Here is a 27544-nt window from a genome sequence, read left to right on the forward strand (position 1 = left end):
CTCTGAAACTGATCCTTTCCTCAACAGATGGAGTGCATGCTATGGAGACAGCAATAGGGACTGATGACTTTGTTTCTGCTACTAGGATCTGAAGGAGCATGGCATATGAAGTGATAACATGGTATCAGTTGCTGCAAAGGGATGGGTTTTCATCTGTGGAGAAAACAACAACAAAGCAATTGTATGATCCTTGCACATCTTAATCTCTTCTGATCCGATGAGGCTGTCTGTGACAATGCGTTCAGGTGCTTGAGAAGCAGATGTGCCTACCACTGCTTGCAGCTGAAGCTTCCTGACTTTGAACTGTCAGCCTGGCTCTCTGCTTTACCAGTGAGGTTTCAGTTGGTGAAAGCAGGTGATATTGCATTTTCTTCAGTAGAGTGGCTGCGTTTTGCTCTGTGTAGGAAATTACTATTGCCACTCAAGTACTTAACCAATATCTGAAAGTTAGCAAGCACCTGCTGTCAGGAGAAGGATCTAATGACTGGTGTTTCTCTGTGTATGTTCTGTCCAAATAAGCGTTACAGTACTGACATCCTGTTTCTTTTTGTCTATGGCATGTGTTAAGCAGAAAGTGCTCTTGTGATTCTCACATTTCTCTTCTCTTTTTTTTTTTCTCCCTTTTTTCCTCTTTAGTCATTAATCTAAGAATCCTCTTTGACATTCTGCTCTGATGAGGACTGTTACTCAGGCACCTTTTTACAGGAGGGATCTTAATTTTACTTTCTATGTTGACTACAACTTCCCCCGCTGACATCCTTTCTAAAGGAGTGCGTGAACTTACTGGGATTTATTCTTGTAAGGAAAATGTGTCATAGCATGAAGCCAGGACAGGCTGGTTTTGGAGTGTCCCTTCCATCCTGATGATAATGTAGTCCTTGTAATTGTTGCTGTTTCAGTGAATGGGCAGCTCCAGCTGTTGTGATTGCATCTTTTTAGCTGTTAGAAGCTAATGAGATGATTTCCTGTGTCAGAGGAGCTGTCGGCTTCCCTGGACCTCAGCTGGCTGCATGTAACTCAGCAGAGAGGTGGGTTGGCACGACAGGGCTGTCAAACTCTTGTGGCTTCTGTAATATGAGATACATGAAACTTGGCAGTCTCAGTTTGAGAGAGGTCTGGTGGTGAGACCTTGGGAATGTTCTTTAGGTTGGTATTTGCTTTCCCCTTCAGTACTCACTGTCTTTGAATGTAGTGACCTTCTGGGTATGTGCAAGATGAGTTGGTTCTGGCCATAGGGTGAGTCCTTCTAAGTGTGGACTCTTGCTCAGATATTGATGCTTATGGCTGCTGGTGCTCTGATTTCAGTTAGCATGACCTGACTTTTACTTTGTTAGTACATTGTTTGGCTCAGAATAGAAGCAACTCCCCTCTGATAGATTTGGGTTCCAAATTATTCACTGATATAACTGTTAATTTACATACTTCATGATGAATATTTCACAGGGACCTTAGTGAATATATTTTTTGTTGTTAAAAGAACTAGTATTTTATAGTTTTATACTAGGAGTGATATTTTTTGCCTTGTAGAGTATAAATGAGTTACACCTTATAGCAAAGAATAAGATACAAGTAGGTGTCTGATTCATCAAGTTACCCTAACAGTAAGCTCCAGGGTGTAATTGCACTCATTCTATGGCTACACAAACCAGATTTGGTGCAACTAGGAAGTCAGAGATAGGTGGGGTGGAAAACTGGTAAGATTTAAAGGCTTTATAATGTGGTAGCTTAAGCAGGTGGTTGCTTTTGCTTCTGCTTTGGGCAGGGAGAGGAATATTGGGTGAAACAATTTATGGGACTTCAGTACAGTTTAATATTATGAAAATTATTGTTTGTGCCTTTCACATCTACTGTTTCCTAATACAATGATTTGTGAAGAAAATGGTCCAAGGACTTGGTCTAACAACTTTTTTTTATGTGGAAAGCTTGATTGTCTGACACAGAGATTGATATTTAGATTGATCTGTATGCCTCAGTGGAAGGTGTAGCTGTTTACCTGTCATGATCGTTTGTGAATATACATTTTCCTCCTAATTGAAGAAAAAAGAGAGAACACATCCAGATTGTTTGTTTGTTTTTTGGGCTGTGTTTTTGTTTGGTGGATTTTTTTGTTTGTTTTTTTAAGATGCTTAGTGGTGGTCAGAAATGAAGTACCCAAGCCACCAGTCAGTATATCATATGGAAAATCAGAAGAGCAGAACGAACTCAAAGGATTTGGTACTTGCAGGCAAATTGAACCTTGGCCTCCTGCATGGTAATTGTCTCAGTCACTGGGGATTGTCCTCCTTCTGACTTTTGTCATACCTGCTTTTGACTAGATCTGTTTGAATGAACTGCTGTACCCCTATATTGTTTTCTGAAAACGTTTGCACAATTTCATGTTTAAGCACCAAAAAGTGCTTTGCAACCTGGAAGGGTTAGCTGTAGACAGACTTGCCAGAGGACTGAAACAAGTGGTTTCTAGCTGCCAGCCCTTCCACTCCTGCTTCTTGTGAGGCAATTTCCTCTGGAGAAAGTTCCTAATACACCACTAATTGCTTGGAGTTGATGTTTGTGAGCAATATTTAACCCAGATGACTCGTGAAAAGGCCTCTGGTATGTTTAACTTGGCTCAGAGAAAAACAGAACCCCAGTAGTGGATTTGAAGGGAAATCATCTAAGGAGAAACAGTCTCCTCTTCCAGAACATCCCCCAATACCTGATACAGGAGGGAAGAGAGCATTTTAACTATTAAATACGCCCTAAAATTAGATGGAAATGAGAAATCTGGGAGATGGAGATTTCTTATGGATTCTTCTTGAATGGTCTACTCAGCACAACTTAGTTAGGGCTATGTATTTTCACAGCAGGAGAAACTTCCTGACTTTTCCCCCTATTTATTTTCTTGGATTACTCACCACTGGGTGTGTGTCTGTGGATTGGGGTTTTTATATGTTACATTTTTCCCCTCCTTCTGTCTAGGCAACCCTTTTCAATACCGGCTTCTGCAGCATTCTGGGAATTAATATAACAGAGAACTTGTGTCAACAAACTGTGCGTTCAACATCCTGATTGAGCAGGACTTGAACATCCTTATTTGTGTACTGAATCAGTCAATTTCTAGATGGCTATCTAGAAGTGCAACTTCACTAACACGCTTTGGTGAACTTGATGGTGCTAGATGAAGCAACTCTCTCATGCAGCTTGACCTTACTGAGATTGCTTTGGAAAAAAAAGTTGGTCACCCTTCACAGGACAGTATTTGTTGAGCAATCAGCTTTTATTAGCCACTTAAGGGACATTTTTTTTCCTCTCTCCCTTTTCCAGGAGTGTTTCTTCCTCATTCTCACAAAACCCCCTAGCTATGGTATGTGCAACCCAAATACCTATCCCAGTGAAAGAATTGTTTCCTTGTTCTAAGCTGACATGCAGGAGGCAGAGTTGCTTATCCATGTCCCAAACTAATGTCAAATATGAACCTACAAGTACATTTATTTGTTAGCCCTGTGTAGGAGTTTTGCTCTCACATTGCAGTGGTGAAGTACTTGCTGTACGAAATGCTTGTGTTCATGACTCACTTCTCATATGGATGACAGTTTCATGGCTTTCTGTACTGGTGGCTATTTGAGCAGGTAGCTGCCATTTGGTGTTGGCACTTAGACTTTCACTATTTAATTCTGCTGTGACCAGCATGAATCCAGAAATAGTACTCTCTCTGCTGCCCTCCTAATGCTGAATGTGTATTATGTCCTTGGAGGAAAAGCCTAGAAAGCACAGCTTCAGCGAAATTTGTGCACAGTGATGATGTATATAGAATCATAAAATGAACATCCTAGTGCTCTCCACAGTTTTCAGCAGAGGAAGCTTTGAGGCATCCTTTAAATTGAGTCTTTGTATTGCCTGTCCCTATGCAGAACCTATAGAATTTGCAGGTTTTTTGGTTAGCGTTGGGTATGTTTTTTCTCAAACACTTTCTGAGATGGCAGTAATTGATAGACCCTTTTTCTCTTGTTCTCCAGATTATTTTTCTGATGCAGATTTGAATGTCTTAGATGTGCTTTAGTCCAAGAATTAGTGGTTTATTTATAGACATATTTACTGTGTCTGGTTGTACAATGGATACTTAAAATGTGCCAGACAATATCCATTAAATCTGTTCCTGCTGCCACTGCTTGCACTGCAATTCAGATTTTTTCCTCCATCAGGCTTGTTAAACTGGTGAAGTCAAAATCTTTAGGGTTAAGTGTGAGGTGAGCTGTGTTGCAGACTGGGTAGTTTATACATGGCACCAAGTCCTAGAGACTCCAGAGAATTAATCCACACGTACAAGGGAATCATCTGACCAGTTAATGTGTGATCAGTCCTAGAGAAAAAGAGTTCACTCTCTTAAAAACCAGCCAAATGAAGAGAAGTCCCACAGATTTTTGCCTCTTTGTCATGTAGCTGCTGTTCAGTTGCCAGTTACTCAAGGGTTACGATCTAGTTTTTTGCAAAACCAGGGTGCTGGTTTTTCACTTTGTAGGACAGAAGCAGTACTTTGCTGGTGTGTGCAGTATCCTTTCTTTCTGTGCATCACTTCATCTCAAGGGGACACTTCAGAGGAAATAACCTGAAACTCACTTGGAACATCAGGTATGGATATGGCACTCTGTGTGGCACCTTTTGTCACTGCCTGTGGCACTGATTTTGGTCAGGCCTGAGTTGAAATTGAAGCCAGTATTCCCATTTAACTGTAGTTCAAGGGTGCCTGTAGTGACCTGGTGATGTATATATGCTTTACTTTTGTGGAAAGCAGGTAAGTCAGCTAAATTGTTGAATGGAGACAGCTGTTTGAGAAACTAGCATTTGAGTTTATAACACTTTTCAGCTTTAGTGTAGAGGTTTGGTTATACTGTAACCCAAAGTGTAGGCTACAATAAGCAGCATTTAGATTTGGTGCCAAACTTAAAGCAGCTTGATTCAAGAAATAATAATGGATTTGCCCTGCATGAATCTTGAAGAAACTTATAACTGTTTGTTAGGCTGCAAAATTCCTACAGGGTCTCAGAGGCACAGATGGAACAATTTCTCTACAGGAGCTTTGAGTCTTGCTGTTGCCCTACAGGTACTGGACCCTCTAGAAGAGTGCTGGTGCTCAGAGCTTCAGTGGCTCCTTTCCCAGAGTTGAGGGGGATTTCCAGGGAGCTAGGTGGCAGCCTGCATTTCTCAGTCCCTTCCAGATCTCTTGGTGAGATAACTAACCTTGCTAACATGTGCTCAGCTCTCCCTTTCTTCAGTCCTTCATGTGCCAGGTCCTGGTGAAATACCAGCCCTTGTGAGGCTGCAGGCAGCCTGTTGGTAGCTGTGTCAAGCATCACTGTGAACTCACGTTTTCCAGAGAGCATCAGCTGTAGCCTGCTAACTAAAAGTGTTGCATAAGTCAACTTATTTTTTTCTGTTCAGTCCTGCAAAACTCTTATGGAGTCTTCCTTGTCATCTGTGTGTTGAGAGGTGCAGAGCTGGTCTGTTTTGAATTCAGAATCTTGTGAGTGATACGGGATTGAAAGGCAAACAAATAAAAACTGTAAAAAAAGAATAAAACACAAACTGTTGTAGCTGGACTAATCCCACTGTGAAAAATAGTTTCCTTTGTACAGAATGCAAGATTTTTTTACTATAACAATAGTATCTCCTGAGACTTTGACACAGTGGTTGTGAATTGTGCAGTTGCTCCAGATACCAATTGTGCAACACTGCAGGTGAAATAGTGGGGAAACTGTTAGGATTGATGGGATTTAAACTACTATTCAATAATATGTACTGAAAACCCTCAACAACCACTGCACCTTTAGGATTTCTAAGGACTGGATTGGAGCTGTTGCCTATTTGGCTACCAAAATACTTTTTTCTTTTAACCAGTTCATTGCACATTGAATCTAGTCATGAGGTCTGTGGTGACAGGTTGGACTCGATGATCCTCGAGGTCTCTTCCAACCTTAGCAATACTGTGATATATAATTAGTAGATTTGCATTTATTTATTTAGAGTGTAGTAACAGCTGTTCTGTAGTTGGCAAGTACAGCATCTTCAGAATGAAATTTTTCTGTGGTGCTGCTGCTGTGCGAAAGTGCAGTCCTAACTTGGGGGCAGAATTTCTTGTAGAGTAAGTGGTAACTATTTTTGGCTGGTTGTGGTCTTTTATGAATGAATGACCACTTTTAGCCTGGAGAAGAGGAGGCTCAGGGGTGACCTCAATGCCCTCTACAACTACCTGAAAGGTGGTTGTAGCCAGGAAGGGGTTGGTCTCTTTTCCCAGGCAACCAGAACAAGGGGACACAGTCTCAAGCTGCACCAGGGGAGGTTTAGACTCGAGGTGAGGAGGAAGTTCTTCACCGAGCGAGTCATTCGTCATTGGAACGGGTTGCCCAGGGAGGTGGTTGAGTGATTGTCCTTGGATGTGTTCAAGAGGGGATTGGACGTGGCACTTGGTGGGGTCTGTGTTGATAGGTTGGACTCGATGATCCTCGAGGTCCTTTCCAACCTTAGTTATACTGTGATACTTGTGCATAGCAAGCATCTTTGAGCCTGCAAAAATCACAAGCTGATTAAACTTTTGACCTGGTTAACATAAATACTAAGCATCTCGATTAATCAACTCGTCCTGCAAAAGGATATGGTGGCAAAGATGCTGCATCTTCAGTCATCAGAGACTGTGGTGATTTGCTTTTCCAAATAATTAGTCTGGTTATAGCTTTGTTACACAGAATAACCCACTAGAGCTAAGTAATATTGCTGTACTTTATCTTTCTTGGTTACAGGTTATGTTGAGAGTACTGCAACTGGCTCTGTAAACTAGTTCATGTTACATGTGGGTGTTAAATATAGCCAGTTAATGAACGGCTTTTCCGCTTTTGGTGAAGATCTGAAGGGACATGCAATGCACAGGAGCTGATGAGTCTTTTTGTGGCCTTAACTGTTTGATTCCATCCACACAGTCACTGTGTAGCTGCGATACTGATAATGTCAGCTACATGTTGTGTGGCTCTCATGTTAGACTTGAGTGCACAGATGCTTTGTGAAATAGTTGAGGAGCGCAGTTTAAAGTCAAGCACGTGATATTAAGTAGTCTTCGTGTGTGCTGCCTGGCACATTGTGGTATATTTGCTTGGCATTAAAAATTGATGGTAAAGGCAAATTATGTAATGCAGGACTTATTTCAGTGGTGATGCTTAAAGCCATCTCTGCTCTGACTTGCCAAACAAATGACTAAGTCCTGGCTCATTGTTACGAAACAAGAACTACTTTTTTTTTCCCCAGGGTTATGACTGGCATTTTAGCCACCATCTTTGCAGCATGATAATGCCTCTGCAGAGTATTTCTGCCATTTTTTCGTCCTTGCTATTTTGTGATAGCCTTGTACTTGCCAGTCAAGAGGAGGTTATCAGTAGATAAGAAGTCTTCACTTAATTAAACATCTGTAGACTTAATACCAAAATTTTAAAACACCAATCAAATGAACAAGATGGAACACAGCAACACCTTCCCTTCCTTGTCTTCAGAGTCCAAGGTATGAGCTTCCCTGTGTACTTGGTTTTGTACTAGATTTGACTTCAGCTAGGATGAGAAGCAAGTGAGGGATAAGGGGTAAGTTAAGATTCAGTGTTTAACTTGAAGATACTGAAACACATAAATGTACACTCTAAATGATAGAAAAAATAATCTGAGCTGCATTCCAGGAAAACACATGAGGTGAGCAATATTTGTAAACTCTGGTTAAAAAAGCTTGAACACTGATTAGGATTGTTAACATGGGGCTCAGACAACCTTGTTTCTGCTTACTTATTCAGTGACCTCCTTCAAGAAGGACTTGAACCTTGGCCTTCCAGGAAAGTGCCATAATAAATGTCCTTTTTTGGGGAAGAGATAGAGGATAGGGTATTGTTGGTGTTTTGTTTATTTTGGGGGGTTTTGTTTTTGGTGGGTGGTGGTGTTGTTTTCAAGTTCCAACTCCTTCCTTTCAGGTCAAAATGAAAGTTTATCCTTCCTTGTGCAAGAACACATGTTCCCACAATTTAGTTTGATAAAGCTGCAAAAAATACACAAACACAAAACCCCAAAGCACCTTCCTGAAAATTTAATGACTAATTTACCCAGCACATAATAACTTAGTTGTGAAACTTGTAAGACATTAAGACTGAATACTGATCCTATGGAAAACCATGCACAGCCTTAGTTTATGAAGGCAATGGGTAAACAAATGATAACCAACTATGTAACTGACCACGTGTACAGTCATGTAGTGCACCACACTTTGAAAACCCCCTGAGTAGGCTGTGCCTGATTAAGTTGTAAGAGAATGCTGGAATAGCCAATTAAGAGGCTTGCTAGTATTCTCATCTGTGCATTCAAATGGATAGCTTTGGTTTTGTTTGATCATGCACTTAATCTCAAGCAATAAAGTTCACTTCCTCACTTCTACTATCTTAATAGCTAGCATTTGTCACAGGCTTGTGTATGCTTACCTCTTCTGGGAGTTTCACCTTTTCAGTTGTTGTAAAAGAGAGTAGGTGAAAGGCATTTGCAGAATATCCTGGTCTAGGCAGTTGCAGTAGATGCCATTTGTAGACAATGTTTTCAAGTATCTTGGTTATCTAAGTAAAAGATAGACTTAGCTGTTGGCATGTGAGCACTTAATGCAATACACTTCCAGGAATGTGGTGTACTGATAATATTCTAAATGTTTAGGTGCAGTTGTTTTAGAGTCTTAACACAATCTCTCCTCTAATAGTTTGAATTAGCTTGGCATCAGGCTGCAACCTTACTGAGCCTGCACAGGTAGCTCTAGAATTGCTGTTGTGTGTAAATGCAATGTTACCTGAAATGAATGTTTTCCCAGTGCTCTCTGATGGAACATGTGAGCAACACTGGACAGAGTATGTTAGGAAGGATGCCTGCTTGCTGTGGTCTCTCTTCTGGGTGCTGTCTTCCCTGCTTTCAGGTGTATGTGCTGAAAAAGTCACACCTGAGTGATTGTGTTGTGTTCCAGAATGTGGTTAAGTAAAGTGGTGTGAAGTGCCTTAAATGGCTTCTGACTTCAGTGACTCTGGTAATTGTGACTGTGTAGCACGGTTTTCAGCTGAGTGCAGATGCTGATGGTGGATTTTGTCTGATGTCGAAGCATGTTTGTTTGATTATGGGACCTGTAGAGTGCCATCCTGCATGTCTGGGCACAGCCTCTCCTTTCAGATGTATAGCCCTCCCAACCCCCAAACTGCCTTTCACGTGTTTGCTGCACAAACGCAGCTCATGGGTTTGAGTAAACACTGTGTGACAGTTGGGGTGAAAGAAAAAAGTTTTAGATGGAGTAGCAGGAACCGTGTAAATTATTGTCTGCATTATGACACAACCTGACTTACATTCTTGTAGTAATTTGTAAACTTGGATCTTGAGTTATCTATTGTATTTGATAAGGTTTTGATTCCTGTGTGGCCAGCACTGAAAGAGGTACTGTCCCTCTGCTCTTCTACAGAATATCACTGAACATGGGGCTGCTGGAAGCTGATCTTTTAGGAAAATCTGCTTGCCAAACTCTCCTTTTTCCACCCTCCCCTTCCCCTCCCCCTCCCATTGTGTGTGATACCTGAGGACCTGAGCAACCTGATGGAGTGCAAGGGGGTTGGACTAGATGACCTTTAAAGGTCCCTTCCAACCCAAAGCAGTCTGTGATTCTGTTACCCCACAGTTCTTATATTGGTTGAGAAAGGGTCAGCTCAGAGATCTGATAACTAAGACTTTTTGTAATGTGTGAGCACTGGAAATATAGAACTGGAGTTTGGCCTGTTGAGCTTTACAGAAGACACAGAACAGCTCAACTCTTTTGCACTGCACTGTATGATTGGTGTTGTAGAGGCCAGGCATGCGTAATGCTTGTTGGTACTAGACAAACATTTAAAGTGAGTTTATAAGTAGTATTTAGTTTAGAGAATCCCTTAAGTCATTAGTAGACCAGGATTAGTATTCTCCAGAAGGAAGGTTTTCAGGAAGGGCAACTGTTGTTTCTGTGATTCTGCCACTGCCCACTCCTATGGAGAAGATGCTGGCTGAGGTTAAATTAATTCAGCCTGCTGTGGCAGATGTTAAATCTCAAGGTCTTTTCATCACCAGAAAGTCTTCTGATGAACATATCAGTATCTGAAGAGTTACAGAATGCTTTTTTCCCTTGAGGAGTAATGTTCACCTAGATTACAGATTATTTTTATATACACTACAGCTAATCTTGAGGAATGCTTACATTATTTTAGGACTAAAGTGGCTATGAGTCTGTATTTGAAGCTGGCTTAGTTGTTCTTGAAAGTACTGATCACTAAAGTGAAAAACTGCTTTCAAAATAGTTGAATCAGTGTTTTACTACTGTGTGTTCTCTAGTGGTGTGAAAGCCCAGAGCACTGAGTGAGCTAACTTCTATATGTGCATGTACACATTTGTATATGCAACTTGAACATGTTTCCTCACTTCACTACACTGTCTCAAAACTACTTTTATTGTTCTTGGCCTTTCTTCAGAATTCAATCAAGTTTTACTTAGCTGCCTGTGTTATGTCAAATTTTGGCATTATTGGCAATGCATAATGTACACTAATGTATCATTCTTCAAATTCTTGGGGTCTCAGTCTTGTTATGTCTTGGCATATTGAAGTTCTCTGTTTAGCAAGAAAGATAATGAAATAGGTAAAGCTTTTGGTTGCATCTGAACTAATGCTGAATCAAAATGGAATATTAGCTTTTTGTTGCATGACTAAGTGAGAAAGCTGTGTTATGGGCTAGTCTCCAGACACGTAGGAACTAGTTCTAATGTGTCACAACAACAGTGAAAGTGAAGTTGGCAAATATTTTTCAGCCGTTGACTCTGTGATTGACTTAAACCAATGAAAAATTACTCAGGACAGGTTCTTGTCCTGCCTTCAGGGAAGACGTTTTTGGAAGAGCTCTTGAATTTAGATTTTCTAGAGAGATATGAAAATGAGGGTAGTGAAATTTGTTCATACTTCTATAGGGACTGAGTAATAGTGGATAGGCAAAGAATCTAGCCCAGCCTTAAACTGGTGATTTTGAGCTGGACAAACCCTTTTGTTTTGGGGGAGGAAGGAGGAGCAGCGGAGGGTACTGTCTAATCTCAGTAGCTTGTTTCCTTGTTCCATGTTCTTTTTACCCTCAGTCTGAGACAGATGTTTCAAGTCCCTTGTGAAGGCCACAAGCCACTCTGTTCAATAGTGATCAGGCAAATGTCTTATAGTTCTAGAACAGTCCTAACTTGATTATTTTCTCTTGTCCTATCACTAATTACTAGGGAGAAAAAAATCAATGCCCAAATAGTTACAGCCTACTTTAAGATAGAAATCTCCCATCAGCTTCCTTTACTGCAGGTTAAACAATCCTAGTTCCTTCAGCCTCCCTTCACATGACCTGTTCTGCAGACCCAACTCCAGCATGTAAATGTCTTGCAGTGAAGGCTCAAAAACTCAATGCACCGGTGCAGAGTAGAGGGACAATCAATTCACTGGTCCTGCTTGTCACACTATTCCTGATACAGGCCAGGACCAAGATGCTGTTGGCCTTCTTGGCCATCTGGGTACACTGCTGGCTCATCTTCAACTGGCTGTTGATCAACACCCTCAGTTACTTTGTCCCCAAGCTTGTAGCATTGCCTGGGGTTGTGGGGACTGAAGTGCAGGACCTAGTACTTAGCCTTGTTGAATTTTATTGATTCCTTGTATAAAAGTATGAATATGGAGTTATTCTTCAGTATGCCTTAACAACATTCATCTAGCAGAAATCTCCTATTGTTTTAATATATAATTTTGTAGAGAATCTGCTACTGATGGTAGTTACCTCACAGTGAAATCATTTCAGACTAAAATGCCATTCTTATACTAGTGTGCATTATTCTGTCCTAAGGTCTTAATCCTGGTGTTCATGTCCTGCTTGTTTTGATGGCCACATACTCACCAAAGCTACCCCATCACTGCCCTCCTTAGATGAACAGAGAAGAGGAAAAATATATCAAGAGGTCCATGGGCCAAGATGGAAGCAATTTAATGGGGCAAAAAAACAAAAGTGAAGACCGCACATGGAAGCAAAAGCAGACAGAAATATGATTCTCTATTTCCCATCAGCAGATGAGGTCTGGTCACTGCTGGGGAAGCAGTGGTTCAATACATGTAGCAGTTGCTCTGGATGACAAGTGCCATCAATGAATGTCCCCAGCCATGCTCTGCTACTCTGTCACTTCACTTTCTTCACTCAGTTTCTTTTGAGAATAAATTCCTTTGTCAATCAATGCATTATCAGCCTGTATCTCTTGTTAAATTCAATGAACTGTTTCTCTCCTTGAGATTATTGCTCTGAAAATGACCCTTCTTCCTGCTAGATGTCTCACCTCACTGCAACCATATCTTATAAATCTGAAGTTTTCTACTCCAGTCTCATTTCTGGTACTAGAAGCCTCTCATATCCAGCTGCTTTGGGTAGTTTGGATCTTCTGTCATTCATGTCCTTCTGGTTTTGATACTTGGGTGTAGTCTTAGTGCTTGCTGGGAACTTGACCTTTAGTTTTCTGGGTTCAGTTGTGGTTTTTTTCTCCTCTGCAATGCTGTCTTCCCCTTTTTTCTGGTTTTGGGTGAGGTTATGTGGCTCTCCTCTGCTGGTGAGATCATTGGAATTGTTTGCAGATTTCTATCTCTCTCTCTATATATATTTCTGGTGCTGTGTAGGGAGTTGCTCTCCAGTGATTCTGAAGGGGTCTGATGTGGATCTACCTGTTGGCTACACCAGCACCACTGAGGTAGTGTACAGATGTAGCCCCAGAACAAATTACAAATCTTCCTGTCTTCTTTTTTTTTTCAGCTCAGATGTCTTAAGACAATTCTTTGGAGATCTTGAGCTGCTTCTGCTGTGCATTGCTTTCTTGAAAGGCAGGGAAAGAGCCTTCACAGTGCAGAGGAAAACTGCTGTTAGGATGTCCTGGTTTCAGCTAGGATAGAGTTAAATTTTCTTCCTAGTAGCTGGTACAACGCTGTGTTTTGGATGTAGTGTGAGAATAATGTTGATAACACAGTGATGTTTTCAGTTGTTGCAAGTAATGTTTATACTAAGTCAAGGACTTTTCAGCTTCTCATACTGCCCTGCCAGCAAGAAGACTGGAGGGGCACGGTAAGCTGGAAGGGGTGGCACAGCCAGGACAGCTGACCTGAACTGATTAAAGAAATATTTCATGCTCAGTATATAAACATAGGAAAAAGCTGGTTGGAAACTGCTGCTTGGGAAATGAGAGGGCATTGGTTGGTGAGGTGTAAGCAATTGCATTGTGGATCACTGCTATACTCCCATTTCTTTTTTCATTGTTATATTCCTTTCTTGTTCTACTAAACTGTCTTTATCTCAGCTCATGATTTTTGTTGTTTCATTTTCCTTGAGTCTTTCCCCCCTTACCCTGCGCTGTGTGATGCTTAGTTGCCAGCTGGGGTTAAACCATGCCACAGGATGCTACTGCTCTTTACTACATACATCAAAGCATGAACCTTAAAGTTTTTTCTTCCCTGGGGTGTTCATAATGTTGCTTCTATGTTGCTGCTTTTGTGTCTGTTCTAGACATGAGCTTATAGAGCAGCATTTCATCATTCTTGCAACTCTAGAGATCTCCTAATTTCCTGTCTTGACGCAAACTTGTACATAACACATGCATGGCCAGACATGGTCAGACTGAAGATCCCCCCCTAATGCTGTGTCCTGTCTCCAGCAATAACCAGGGATAAATGCTGAGTGGAGAGTACAAGAACAAAGTGAGTGTGTAGTGATCCTTCCCTAGAGTTCTAGCTGCTTGCACCTTGTAACTGAGAGCTTCTTGACTCAGTTTTGTGTTCAGTTTTGGACAGATTTTTCTTATGTGACCCTTCCTTGCTTATGTTTGAGCCTGTGTAAGCTTTCAGCTTCTAAGCGTCATGTAGTAAGAAGCTTCCTAGCTTGACTACACTCCGAGGAACCATGCCCTTCTGTTGTGTACTTCTAATTGATAGAGGGAAAAATTACGGTTCTTTCTAACATGCAGTCCCTCAGATACCCTTTTGCTGTTGAAGAGCTAACTTTTTGGGGTTGTTCCTTTGCTTGTGTGTAAGCCAAATATCTAAGAATGCACTCCTCAAGTCACACTTGATTGCTTCTGACCAAAAGATTCAGAAGTTGCTTGGCAGTTAGGGAGTCAGAAATAGTTTGTGAAGGTAAGCATGTGCAGGCAGCATTGTTGTGAAAGCCTACTTTGCTTAAGGAAGTTGCACAAAATGGCTGCACTTGATTCAAGAATGATTACTGCCTTAAAATCCTGTTTTGGCTAACTATTTTTTTTTTTCCATTTCTTTTTAGTTCTAGAACTTTGAATCTGCTTGGGAAGCATGAAAATGGAGAGCTACTTTTTAAATGACTTTGAGGACAGTTGACACATTCCAAGGCAAAGCTGTTTTGGTGTTTTTTTTATTATTATTTCCCCCCCCCCCAAAGTTTAGAAGAATCATTATTCTCTGGGGGTTTAAGTGAATATAAAATGAAAACAGTGTAAAATTTAGCCTTCACAATGGACGTTGAAAAGTCAGATGACAAAGCAAAGAATGGCTTGAAGTCTTCCATACTTATAAGGGATGAAAATGGAAATAACTATGCATGTGGCACAGCTACACCTTGTGCCACCAAGATACATGGCAACTCAGCTGACCAAAATATGACTGACCATGAAGGTAGTACTGTTCTTGGAAATAAGGGTGATTTCAGAAGTACTCTTTTACAAGAACATCAGTGTATTGAAACACAGCTACAGAAGACACCTGATAAGTACAATTGCACAGGAGCTCTGTCAGGAGATGCAGATGCTGCGTGCAAGTCTTCCACGACTGAACAGACTTGTGTGTGTCCTTTGAATTGTGATTTGAAAGAGACAACAAACTTACTGAAAGGTAACATTGCTGTAGCAGAAATGCAAAATCAGAGTATTCAACAATTTGTGCCTTACAGTCAGACTGACACTAAGCATGTATTACCTCTTCCTGCTTCAGAGCAGAACACCCAGTCCCTGATAACCGACAGGGTATGCTGCCACTTGAGCACATTGGATGCTGCTAATGTTACAGGTGCAACTCTGGGAACTGATCAAAATAATGACACACATCTGAGGAAAATGCCAGTTTCTTCTGAAGTATGTACAAGAGAGAAACTTGATAGAACCAGCTCAGAAAGAGCACCTAATTTCTCCTCTACGACTCTGGCTTCAGAAAGCCCAGATACCTATGCAGAATTTGAAGTACACCATCCTGCCTCTGCAGGTGTTGAACACCATCTAAAAAATGATAACAAGACTGATAGAGAATGGCAGCAAACCGAAGCACAGTCTGTAAAACTAGTTGCTGAATGTGTAGATCCTTATAGGCCTGATGCACTATCACCATGCTTTAATATTAATGAAGATGACCAAGTTAAATCCTTGCAGGATAACCCTGACCATGATGAAGCTGGGAACCCTAATGCTGAAACATGCATGGATAGTCCTGTAATTAATGTGCACCTTCTCCCAGCAGATAAAATGGATGGAGAACAAGTATCAAAGGAAACCAGTAAACCCTTAACCAAAGAAAAACATATCTCTGGAAGTGTTGCTCTTGAGGATATGCACACCTCCTCTCTCATATCTTGCAGTGTACCAAAATTAAAGGGGACTGTAGTACCTGACCTGAAATGTGAAACAACTTTTGTGGTCTGCAGTCCTATGGCTCATGAAAGCGATTTTGCTCCAAGTACTTCAACTCCTAAAGAACAATCGGAACACACAGAATTTTTTGTTTCATCTTTGGCAGAACTTGGAGACAGGTCTCCTAAACAAAGACCAAACGTGACCCCTGTAAGAGAGCATAATAGAAGGCCTTTGTTTAAAGCTAGTTCAGGTCAAACTGCTGGCAAACCAGTGGGCAGGTCTGCTATTGTGTCAACAGTAACCAAAGCGAGGAAATCAGAGATTGTTAGTTTTCCCAAACCTAATTTCAAAAATATTAAGCCAAAGGTGATGTCTAGACCTGTGCCACAGACTAGAAACAGTGTAGCATTAAAACAGTGTCCCACATCCCCTCAGCTCTCAGCGGTATCCTCACCCTCCCTGGTTACTTCCCCAAGGCAACTGTCCCCCTCTATAAAAGTGCTGAAAAAGAAAACAGATCTAGCTAAAGATAGTAAAGTGGAATTGCCTGTGAATAAGCCCCATAAGCTACATCTTAACAAACACCTCTTGACTAGCCAACTTGTACATGCCACAACGCATCCCAGAAACACTTCCCACAAGGCTTCAAAGACATCTGCGTTAAATCAGAATCCGGAAGACATTGGCAAAGCAAGCTCAACACATTCATCATCATGCTCCTCAGTGTCTGCTGTGCTTCCAGCATGTGTAGAGAACTCGAAAGAGATGCTGGATGATAACATGGAAACTTCAGCTTCTTTAGTGCAGCCCTGTGCTCAAAACATTTGCCCAGCTGGAGGTGAAAAAGAACAAAACAGCAACATGAAAATTCTGGAAGCCAACTTGGTAAAAGATGCGGCAAATGAAACTTTTGATTTGCCCTGTCCTCCTTCGGTAAGGATTTTTTTCTTTACATGCACAATTAAATGCTTTGTATGTTTGGAAAAGGGGGGTTTTTGAATGGAAATTGTGGAATGGATTTTATCTACAAGTATAACCATAGTGTTGACTTCTGAAGTCTTTCCCTCATAAAGAGAATGGAGAAATAACCATTGTGCAAACTGATTGCACTTGGCTTCAAGTGGAATGTAGTGTCTTCAAGCCTTCACCTTACTCCATGGCGTAAAACTTGTTGGTGAAGTCATCTTAAGATGAGGCAGTTGGTTGTTTTCATTAGAAATCCAAACTACTCTTTAGTCAAACTGATTAAAGTTGCATAGCATAACTTGAAGTTGTTCTAAATATAGCTTTTAATGTGTTTTTGTTAAGATAATTCTAGTGGTGCTGTAACTTTGTCCAGACATTAGAGATAGCTTGCTGTTTTCAGGATTTGTTTTCTTTTGAAACATGCTTTAGAGCTAGATGACACTCTTTAAATTCACTTAGAGAAATGCTGTGTACATGTTAACGTTAAGTCACACAACATCTGAAGACCAACAAGCATTTTATTTTTAACATCTTCATTTAACTCTCCTGATTAATTCAGGGGTTTTATTTATTTGAATCAGAACCAGGACTCATTAGAATAGTTAAGAGTAGCCAGGAAATATTTCTCAGGCAGAGGGCATATACCTGGTTTTGGGCAGTCAGCCAGCTGAGAGGTGCAAACTTCCTGGCCGGGAGGTATGCGTGTGCTCGTTGGTTGGGAAATATTTTCACATGAGTCAGCTGCCTGTCAGGAGAAATGTGCTGCTTTCAAATACTCCTGAAAGAAGGGTAAGAGAAAAGGAACTGTGGGAAAGACGGGAAGAACTTCTGGGCTGGATCAACCAAGATCTCAGGAAGCACGGTAGGGTTACAGAATTGGAGTCTTGATGCTGTATGGAGTCCCTGCTGTTGTTCAAATGTGGGTTCAACAGCTTCTGCTGAATTGGTGAGATGGAGGCAGCAGCTGTTACCAGTGAAACTGCCATTGTTGGTGTTTTTGCCAAGCTTTACTGATTAACCAGAGAAACTCCAGTAAAGTTCACTACACAGAGGAATCTGTTTAGGTGAAGCAGAAGCAGCTATCCATTTTTTTAAAACCTTACAGAAAAGTTTTATATTAATAATGCAAATTTTCTGTTACAGTGAATAATGTAACTTGAAAACTTAAATGAACATGAAAGCAAGGATGGTCTCTGCTAATTGCAAAATCTTTCAGGAGAGTTTGGCTTCACTCCTTCCTCTTGGTGCTGCAAGCTTTTGTGATACTAATTATTCTGCTGACACAAAAAATCAGTAGAATAGGTTCTATAAAACATGCAAGAGACAATCAGCTGGACGAAACTTAGTGCACGGTCTTCTGAAAAGCACAGATTAACGTCAGAAAATGAAGTTGAAAGTGGGAAGTGCACTAATCCAGGGGGTTGGAACTAGATGATCCTTGTGGTCCCTTCCAACCCTGAATGAAACTATGAAACTATAATATGACCAAATTGCTGCATTATCAGCTTGAGTCACAGAAAAGCATGTGGAAAGCAGTACATTCCTAGGAGTTTACCTTTCTAGGGTGAATTTTACATTGGGAGTGATCATAAAATAGTGTAGGCGTAAACTGGAGTGGGAAATCTATGTGGAAAGTATAAATGTGCTACATATAAAGCAGTTGCTTCCAACCTCTATTGAGTGCACTCTTGAATTTGTGTCTCTGTGGCATGTGAGTGTGAAAGATTTTAACCTGCTTCTGTGTTGTAACATAAATACACCTAGATCAGGAAACCTGTTTTAAGGTCTGTGATGTTTCAGGTAGTACAGGACAACTGGCTGCTTAATGCACTGACTTGTGTAGTTGCTTGGTAAAGAATTCATATTGAGGTTAGATGCAGTCATGTAATTGAATGACTTCATTAGAGTTTAGGGAGGAAGAGGAAGAAATGCTGATGTAAAATGACCTCTGTAAACTCTTTAGTATGTTTGTCATTACCAGTGATTAGCTTCAAACTAATAGTTTTGTGTTGCTTAAGGCTATTCAGGAGATGATTCTTGAAGTTATGAAGTGCAGATGTGGACAATGAGACAGTGAACATCTAAGGGTATCCCTTACATGTGTGCTCAGTATTTCATTACTGAAGCTGGAAAGGGAGATCTTCAGCTTCTTGCAATAGTGGTGTGTGAGGTTTTGTTTTGGGTTTTGTATTTTTATTTTTCTTTTTTTTTTTACTAAAAAACCCCACAGATGCCTTCTGTGAAAGATTGGACAACACAAGGGAAAAGCATACCGAAGAAAGGCCTACTCACACTACAGAGCATATCGTCTTCTAAGCTTAAAACAGTGCCATCTGCATTGCCCTTGAAGAGAGGATGTGAGCCTAAAACTCTCAGCCTACCCAAAACACCTTCTCTCAAAGGAGTTGTTTCATCATCAAGCTCTGGTAAGAGAATTTTTCACTGGAATGCTACTGCTTAAGCAATTTCTCAATTATAAAATATCATATTTAATGTACTTCCTGAGAGAACTTTTAAGATGATACAAACCTGTGGTTTTGGTGCCAGGTGTGATTCTATCTAAATAGAATAGTACTGGAGGGAAAGAGAAGGGAAGGTTACACCCCAGTTGTAAAATCTTATCTTGTAAGAAATATGTTTAGGAAAGTGTGGTGCTATTGGAAGAAACAATATTTAAATATAATTATAGTCACAGCACTTCACAGAATTAAGGTAAATTACTCGGGAGGTGTAAAAGTGAAGAGGAGAAAATACAGAGGTCAGGGAAAATGTATTTAGAATAAGCAGCTGAATGCTATCCCAGTGTGCATGTGCCCTTATTTCAGGATTTAACATATTTTGTTCAACCTAATTTTAGTACAGATCTATATGTTCTAGAGAGGAGAGAACATAACTAAAGGAGGGACTGCTGCTTTAGCTGCTAATTAAGCTCAGACTGATTAATACCAAGGGCAGGGTGGGGACAAATGTCACATCTGGTCTGTAGGCTGCTGTTCAGATCTGGTGACTGGGAACTGTGTTCTGTAAAAGTATTGTTAGTGTTGTAGAAATCCTCTTGTAGGCTATGTGCTGCTTTTTTTTTTTAACCCTGTGTGGTAATAATACCTACTAGCAAAGGTAGCTGGGCTATAAATGGCTGTATGCAAATTACACTATAATTTGGAAAGTGTGCACACCCAACTATACCCTGTAAAACCTGTTTGTTTTTTTTTAAACCCACTCAATCTAAGATTATAAACTAGTCCAAAATACTCCTTTTAATTATATACAGGTGGTGAAGTGTGATAAAATCTGTATTTGTAGTCCTTTATGGGACGCATCCCTCAAAGTAGATATAGACTGCTCTCTGACTTGCTCAATGAACTAGGTACCCTTGACACATCCTGTAAACCACCAATTTCTTGGAATGCTAATCATCTCTACCACCTCTCTGAATTCTATACTGTAATTATATGCTTGGAAGAACTGAGATATAGATGTATATTTGTCCTTTAGATGATTAATGCAGAGTAGATTTATGATACCATCACTAAAAATATATGTAAGTGCAGCTTGCAGAAGTTATAGGACTAACTTCTTCCCTTTCTAAAAAAAACCCCAACAAACCACAAAAGCAGGTGTGCTTTCCTAAGAAGTCATTTGCTGTTGAAAATGGAGACCTTTACTCCCCAAGTTTCTTTAGCTAAACCTGCCATTCCTTAACTTATACTTTGAAATTGTGGTAGTCAGTAGAACTCTTTGCATGAAGCAGCTCCTCAAAATTTCAGACTCGTGCTATGATCTGATGAGACTGAAACTTCTAATGCCAAAGAAGGAATTTATTTTTCTCTCCATTCCTTTTTCCTAGCACCCCTGTGAATGCCTACTGTTCCTAACACATTTTACCCTTCAGTTTGCTTAAGCGATGTTTTGCTGCTGCAAGGTAGAATTTGATGCATTAAACTGTGTCAGACTGTGCTTCCCATTCCTTGTCAGGGGAATTGTCAAACATTGCTCCATGCTAAATTTTGTACTGATGCAAACGAAAGGATGGGAGTACAGGGTGGGAGAAGCAAGGAAGTGGGAAGGTAGGAATTACTTGGTTTGGCACCAAAGCCCTGTTGTATTATGTGACCACGGGTTTCAGATAAAACCATATCTACTGCCACTTACCCTATCCTTTTTAAAGCTTTAAAAATAAAACTCTATATATGCTTAGCATGGCCAAGTGACAGCTTGTAAACCAAAGCCAGTTTCTGCTTTAGATAAAGCCTTCCTGTAGAGAATACCTTTTTCTTCCAGTTAACTCATTTGAATGCTAGTATTAAACTTGTGCCTTGATAATGCTTTCAGCAGCACAGGTAAATAACTCAGTAGCTGTACAGTTGCTTACGGTGAGGATTTCTCCAGACCACAGACAGACTAGCTAAGTCCAGGATGGAAAAGCACTTCTGAAGGTCATGTAGTCCAGCCCCCCTTGCCTGTAACTGGGTCAGCATTAAATTCAGACTAGGTTATTCAGGCATGTGTCAAACCAAGTCTTAGAAATGTCTGAATCCTGATTCTTAACTAGTTGCTGGCTGTGTTTATGGCTGGGCACAAAGACAAATCAGTGTAGTGAGTCCCTTAAATGTGCTGAATAAGAGAAGTTATGGTATAGCTCTGTGACATCTCTCACCTATATGTTGAGGGAGAGAAGCAGCCCATCTGTCAAAAATGCATTTTTCCCAGAGCAGTCAAGAGCTTGTAAGCAGTGGATTTTGGGGTTTGTGTGGGAAGCAGGAATCTCTCCTGCAACCAAGAAATAAAAGAAAATAATGCTCTGCATTGAACACTAGTTATAAAAGCCTTGAAGCCTTGCTATTTGTCAGCAATTTGTGGTAGTTTTTCTTGTGTTGTTTGTTTTTGTGTTTTGGTGTTGGTTTTTATCACTTGTAAACCTTAATTTTCAGTGGTGATGCATTATTCTAATAGGAAGCATGTCTTCAAAGGAAGTCTCCTCATATTTTACTAAACAGGAGAGAGCAGAACAAGAAAATTCATGTAACAGGCATTATATTTTTGTGAGGCTATTTGCAGACCAAGTTAAGCTACAAATGTATTTTAAAAAGGTTGCTGACTGCTGTTCTCCAGTATTGGTGTGTTTTGGCTGAATTAGAAAGCACTCTAAAAGGTGAGCCCAACTTGATTGTGTGCCCAAGGGGTTTGTGAAATAGCAAAGCCCTATTTCATAGAATCATGGAAGGACTTAGGTTGGAAGGAGCCTTACAGAACACTGGAACAGGCTGCCCAGGGAGGTTGTGGAGCCTCCCTCTCTGGCGATATTCAAAACTCACCTGGATGTGTTCCTGTGTGATCTGGTGTAGGTGATCCTGCTCTGGCAGGGGGCTTGGACTGGATGATCTTTCGAAGTCCCTTCCAGCTCCTGAAATTCTGTGTATCCTGGGGTGCATTAAGAGTGTGTCTAGCAGATCGAGGGAGGTTCTCCTCCCCCTCTACTCTGCCCTAGTGAGACTTCACCTGGAATATTGCATCCAGTTCTGGGCTTGTTCGTTCAGAGGCACGGGGATCTGCTTGAGAAGGTTACAAGCATGGTTAAGGGACTGGGGCACTGCCTTATGAGTAAAGACTGAGAGACCTGGGGAATTTTAGTCTGGAGGGAAGGTGACTCAACGTGAATAAGAACATCTTTACTGTAAGGGTCATGGAGCACTTGAACAGGCTCCCAGGGGAGATTGTGGAGCCTTCTTGTCTGGAGACTTTCAAGACTCATCTGGATGCATTCCTGTGTGACCTGCACTAGATTCTATGGTCCTGTTCTGGCAGGGGGGTTGGACTTGATGATCTCCAGAGGTCCCTTCTAACCCCTAACATCCTGTGATCATCTACTCAGAGCTCCCTGCTATGAGCAGGGTACCTTGCAAATAGATTCAGCTGCTCAAGGCTTCATTTAACCTGGTCTTGAACACCCCCAGGGGGAGAGAATCCCCAGCCTCTCTGGGTAACCTATTCCAGAGCCTTGCTACCTGTGTACTGAAGAACTTCTTAAAGTCCAGTCTAAACCTGCTCTCCCTCATCTTAAAACCATTCTCCCTTGTCCTCTTGCTAGATAGGCTTATGAAAAGTTCCTCTCCAGTCTTCCTGTAGGATCACTTCAGGTGTTGAAAGGCAGCTCTAAGGTCCCACCCCCCAAAGTCTTCTGTAGTCTGAACAAGCCCAGCTTCTTCAGCATAGTTTTCTGTAGTACTGAATGGCAAGTAGCATATCTCTGTTATTTTTCCATTGGTGAAAACAGTTATTAGCATTCAAGTCACAGATCAAGGTGTTGGAGTTACCTGCTTTTTACTGGAAGGCATGTGTAATTTTAGAGCCCTCATTCAGGACTTTGAAGCAGTCCTGAAATGAAAGCAACTGTTGTTTTTGTTCCCAGCAAATGCACACAGCCTTCTAATTGAAGGTACGTAACCACTGTGGAGGAGTAATAGTTGAGGTATTATGGCTTGGGAAGAGCCAACATCGTCTGTGTCACTTGAAAGGAATTGGAGAGGGATTGAAGGAACCCAAGGAACTTTGATGGTCCTATGGGACATTACTCCAAGGTCTTCAACTGTCAGCCTGTTCCAGTAACTGCATGTTAGCACCCATGCAATTGTACCAAAGCACTGTGACAGTTGGAGCCACAGGAAATGGTATGATTTGTGTTTGGGCAACATAAAGTAGGGATATAAATTACTTACTTTGGATCTGAAATGTAAATGCACACCACTGCCTTTTTTTCTCCTATTGCTGTCTACAACCGATCTGAAAGTATGTAAAGAAAAAGGTCTTTACCTACAAGAGAGGTTCCTGATATGCTAATACTTGACCTACACTTCTGGCTTTGAAATTATAAAAACCTTTAATTTCCCACTATGTGACACTTCATATAGCTGTTGATATCTTTGCTACAAGAGCTCTGTCAAGCCTTACGTGTAATTGAAACAATTTGGGGGCGTGGAGGGGGAATTTCCTCTACATACTGCTAAAGACTTCCAGAAATCCAGAAATAAATGGAAGCCGTGTATGTCACCTTTGTAACCAAAATGTCTTTGACTATCTGACAGTGATTTTTGGTGGTTTGGCTGTCATTTTGTTTCTGATTTAATTCACTGCTATCCAGTTAGTAGTGTTGTGACCCTGTGCTTTACTTATATTTTCCATGAGTCTGGTCCAGTGGTCGTCCCTCTTTCTCTTGCTAGTATGTTTAAGGCTTTTAACTGGAGTGGTGAAAGCTTGAGTAGAGAGAAGCTTGACAGTCTGAATTCTGCATTTCCTTGAAGATTTTGGACAAGTGAGACCTTTTCCTGTTGAAAACTTGTTCATACTGAAGGGCTTTTTCTGGTGTTCTGCAACTAACTGAAGCACAGGAAAAATAGTTTCCTATGTGGTATAGGAAATATGTTTAAGTTGTAATAGACCACAGCAGGTTTAGAGATACTTTGAAATGCTGATTTGCTTGTTGGTTGATAATTGCTGAATTCCTTTGGTTGAATTTTGGCTTGATTTGACACTTAAATGTGTAATTCAGAGAAGCTTCCAAAATGAAAACCAGAACAGGCCATGACAGATTAAGGCTGTGTTTGTTATTGAATGTTGCTGCTTATTGCACAAAGAGAGGCTTTTCAGATGGAAAATTGAAACCAACTGGTTTTAATGGGTTTTCATACAGCTGGAAACGTGTATAAACTTGATAATTCAGGACTTTTTGGTATAGCCTCTCACAATACTAGTGAAGCAGAACCAAAGCAATTTAGTTGCTGTAAGCATTCCCATAATCCTTGAGTCTCTGTTCTGACACTGAACGAGGAGCTTAACCAAACATGGTTGCTGCAAATCACTTTTCAGCTTGTATCATTCCTGCTATCTACCATGTGACTCTAAAATTGGATTGACATGCTGCCAGGAGGAAACCAGAATATTTTAAAAGACAAACATAACTTCCAGCTTCTCTGGTCCCAAACAGTCAGGCCTTTTCTCAAAATGCTGGATTGGAGATTTACTTTGTAAGGGTATCCATATACTGTCTTATGAACAGATCTGAAATGCACCAATGAATGATTCAAAAGCAAACTGATTAATTTCTGGTTTGGTGTTCTTGGGTGTGATCCTCTGAGTTTTGTGGGGATGGGGAGAGGTAGAAACATTTGAAAATGGACTTAAATGATCTTAATTCTGAAGTCTATGTTAAGTCCAGTGTTGTGTTGACTTACAGATTCTAGATGGGAGCATATCACCCTGTCAGCTTTTTCTGGTGCAATCTGTGACCATATTTAGGGAATTAAAGTTTTCACGTACATTCCCAGATCTTTTGCAGGTGATTAGTGACTAGCCCCATTGGTGTTTTAATGTGTTATACCCAGAGCAAGAAGCATGATCATACCTGCAGCAGCTGGTACCAACAGTTGATATACCAGTGCTGTTGAAAATGTGAATGCATCTAAGAATATTATTCTTCAGCAGTGATCCACTTCCCTGCAGGGGAATTTCTTGGTACCTAGTCATTTACTTGCAAGGACATGCTGGTGTGTCTTCAAATAACTCTTCACCTGTACTTGTTAGCTATGAATTCTCTCAGGGCAGAGGTGTAAAGGAGAGAAATAGGGATTCCTGTCTTCCTGAAGAAAATTGTTTGTGTTTTGCTATAGTGAGGTTTCTCCTTCATGCAAGGAATACACAAACTCTTGCAACAGAAAACTTAAAACATTTTTAGGTAATTTGAGTATAAAGCTGCAAACTATCAAAAACTTCTCAGTGCATAATGTGAAGGAATGTGTGGTATGAAGAGATGAGCAAGAGTTGGATGTGGTTGTTGGTTTTCTTTTGTCTTAGCTTTCCTTGTAGTATTTAGATTTGATTTCTGAGCCCACTACTCCTAATGGGCAAACTTTCCAATATCTCTGTTAAAGACATTGTATCCTGACATGAACCAACCCAAATCAAACTGCTTATGACAGTCTCCTGACAAGGCTGGAGTAGGTAAGCTTTACCACCACTGTGCAGCTTCCCTGGGAAGCTGATGTAGGAGTACCTGTTGTCTAGAGAGTCGGGTTGTAGGAGATGGCAGCATAACTCTGCAGATATGGTCTTCTCTATTTCAGCCTACAAAAGAAAAAGCCTAAAATGGAGTGAATACAGCAGGCAGCATGATGGCAAACAGTGCTGGTGATGAGAGAGCAGATGGGAGTTTTGACTTGAGGCTGGGGACGGAAGACCCATTTGTAGGTTATTGAGGGAGCTCACCATGAGGGAAAATGGGGAAGAGAGAAGTCTCTCTGGTCATGAAATGGTTTAAACTGGAGGAAATCTGCCACATTTCAAAACTGGGCCAAATAGGAAGAGGGAAAAGTAGACCTGCATGAATGTTGTTCTTTCTCTCCCCATAACTGACACCTCCACCCCAGCCGCTCTTGACAATGGGGGCATTTGAGAGAATGGAAAGAGTTGGTTTGGTGGTTAACTGTTAATATAATGCTGTTGTGGTACTGACATCAGCGTTCTAGCCTGGGAGTTTTGAGCTGCAAGAGGAGGAACACATGAGTGCCTACCTGCATGGCTTCTAGCAGGCCAGTTATACTTTCGGCCTCAGCATGCTGCTGGTTCCTTGATACCTGTGCCAAAGAGGAGCACTTTCTGAAGGGCTGCAGGTGAATGGGGAAGATACCATGGAATTCTTCATCAGCTGGGGAATGGAATCTTGCCTTCATATGTAAACTGCTCTCTGATCAGCTGTTACCACTTAAACAAATCTTTCTGGTAAATATTTCAAGACCTAGCAGTAACTTCACATTTTCTGTCTGTTTTGCATCAGAGCTGTTACTAACACCATAACATAGTTTATAGTCCTACCCTTTTCTTCAGTAATTTTGGTAGTAATCTGAACCTTTAAAGGGGAGAGATGACTATAAAGGGATTAATGGTAGATCTTCAGTAGAATTATGAAATATGCTGTAATCACTCCCTTTTTCCTTGAAAGACCACTGATATTAGTTATACAAACTATGCTATACGTATATTATTAGCTAATCAGGGACCCTGGGGAGCTTACAACTGTCAGAAATCTGTTAGCAGTGCTACTGTGGTACAAGGCTCAAAATAGCAACTGTAAAGGCTCTTTGTTAAGATCAGCCTGCTGGGAACAATACCAAAGTCCAGTTTGCCTTTCCATGATTTACTTATTAAATATTTAAAACTAGGATATTTTGTTAAAGATTTACTCCCCTTGCTTTGTAAAGACCGTGTGCTGTAGGCTTAGACAGGGCTTTATCCATTGTGCTGAAGTTTTTCGGGGCTGGTTTTGTTGGTGTTTGGTTTTGTGGGTTTTGGGGTTTTGTTTTGGTGTGTGTGTTTTTCATTTTCTTTTGAAGAGTAAGAAATTTTGCACACTTAAAATAAACCCCTCTGGAATTTTAAACTTCCATTAAAAAAATCAGAACAGCATAAGACAAAAATCCAAAACTCCATGTATTCATGAGCTAAGGCAATAAAAGGCCAGACCAGCTGTTACGGTGAACTTCAGGGTTAAACAACATCAGCAACGACAAAAAGCATCCTTCCACAGACCCCTTTTGCATGTAGTCTGCCCCAAGTTTCTGTTTGGGAAAGGCTTACAACCATTCATTTCCACGTGTGATATAACTGTAAATTTCATTTGCTCTGTGCTCAGTTCTAGATCTGAAATTAATTGGTATGATTTGAAATGTTGGAGGGCATTGAGTCTCAGAACTGTTGAATGCATATTCAGCTTTACAATCTACCTGATGTCAACCAAGATCCTGATTCACCAGTACTAGTATATATCGGCTCAATTCTAATTTCTTGGGCTCCTGTATTATTTAAAGGAAGCCTTACTTTATTCTTGACAATAATGACCCATAAG

The 27544-nt window shown here is 40.8% G+C and overlaps 1 protein-coding gene across 1 annotated transcript in view; it reads left to right on the forward strand.

Moving 5' to 3' along the window:
* The window catches only part of MTUS1 (microtubule associated scaffold protein 1), a 129853-nt gene that overhangs the window by 17809 nt on the left and 84500 nt on the right, over positions 1-27544 (forward strand). The window contains exons 2-3 of the mRNA XM_068137491.1: positions 14370-16617; positions 18881-19076. Of these exons, the coding sequence (XP_067993592.1) occupies positions 14578-16617; positions 18881-19076 (2236 nt within the window). The 5' untranslated portion in view covers positions 14370-14577. The remainder of the gene's footprint in view (positions 1-14369; positions 16618-18880; positions 19077-27544) is intronic.

The sequence above is a fragment of the Melanerpes formicivorus genome, unplaced genomic scaffold (genome assembly GCF_026170545.1).
Source record: "Melanerpes formicivorus ecotype bairdi unplaced genomic scaffold, bMelFor1.0.p_v2 SCAF_4, whole genome shotgun sequence".
Classification (NCBI taxonomy): domain Eukaryota; kingdom Metazoa; phylum Chordata; class Aves; order Piciformes; family Picidae; genus Melanerpes; species Melanerpes formicivorus.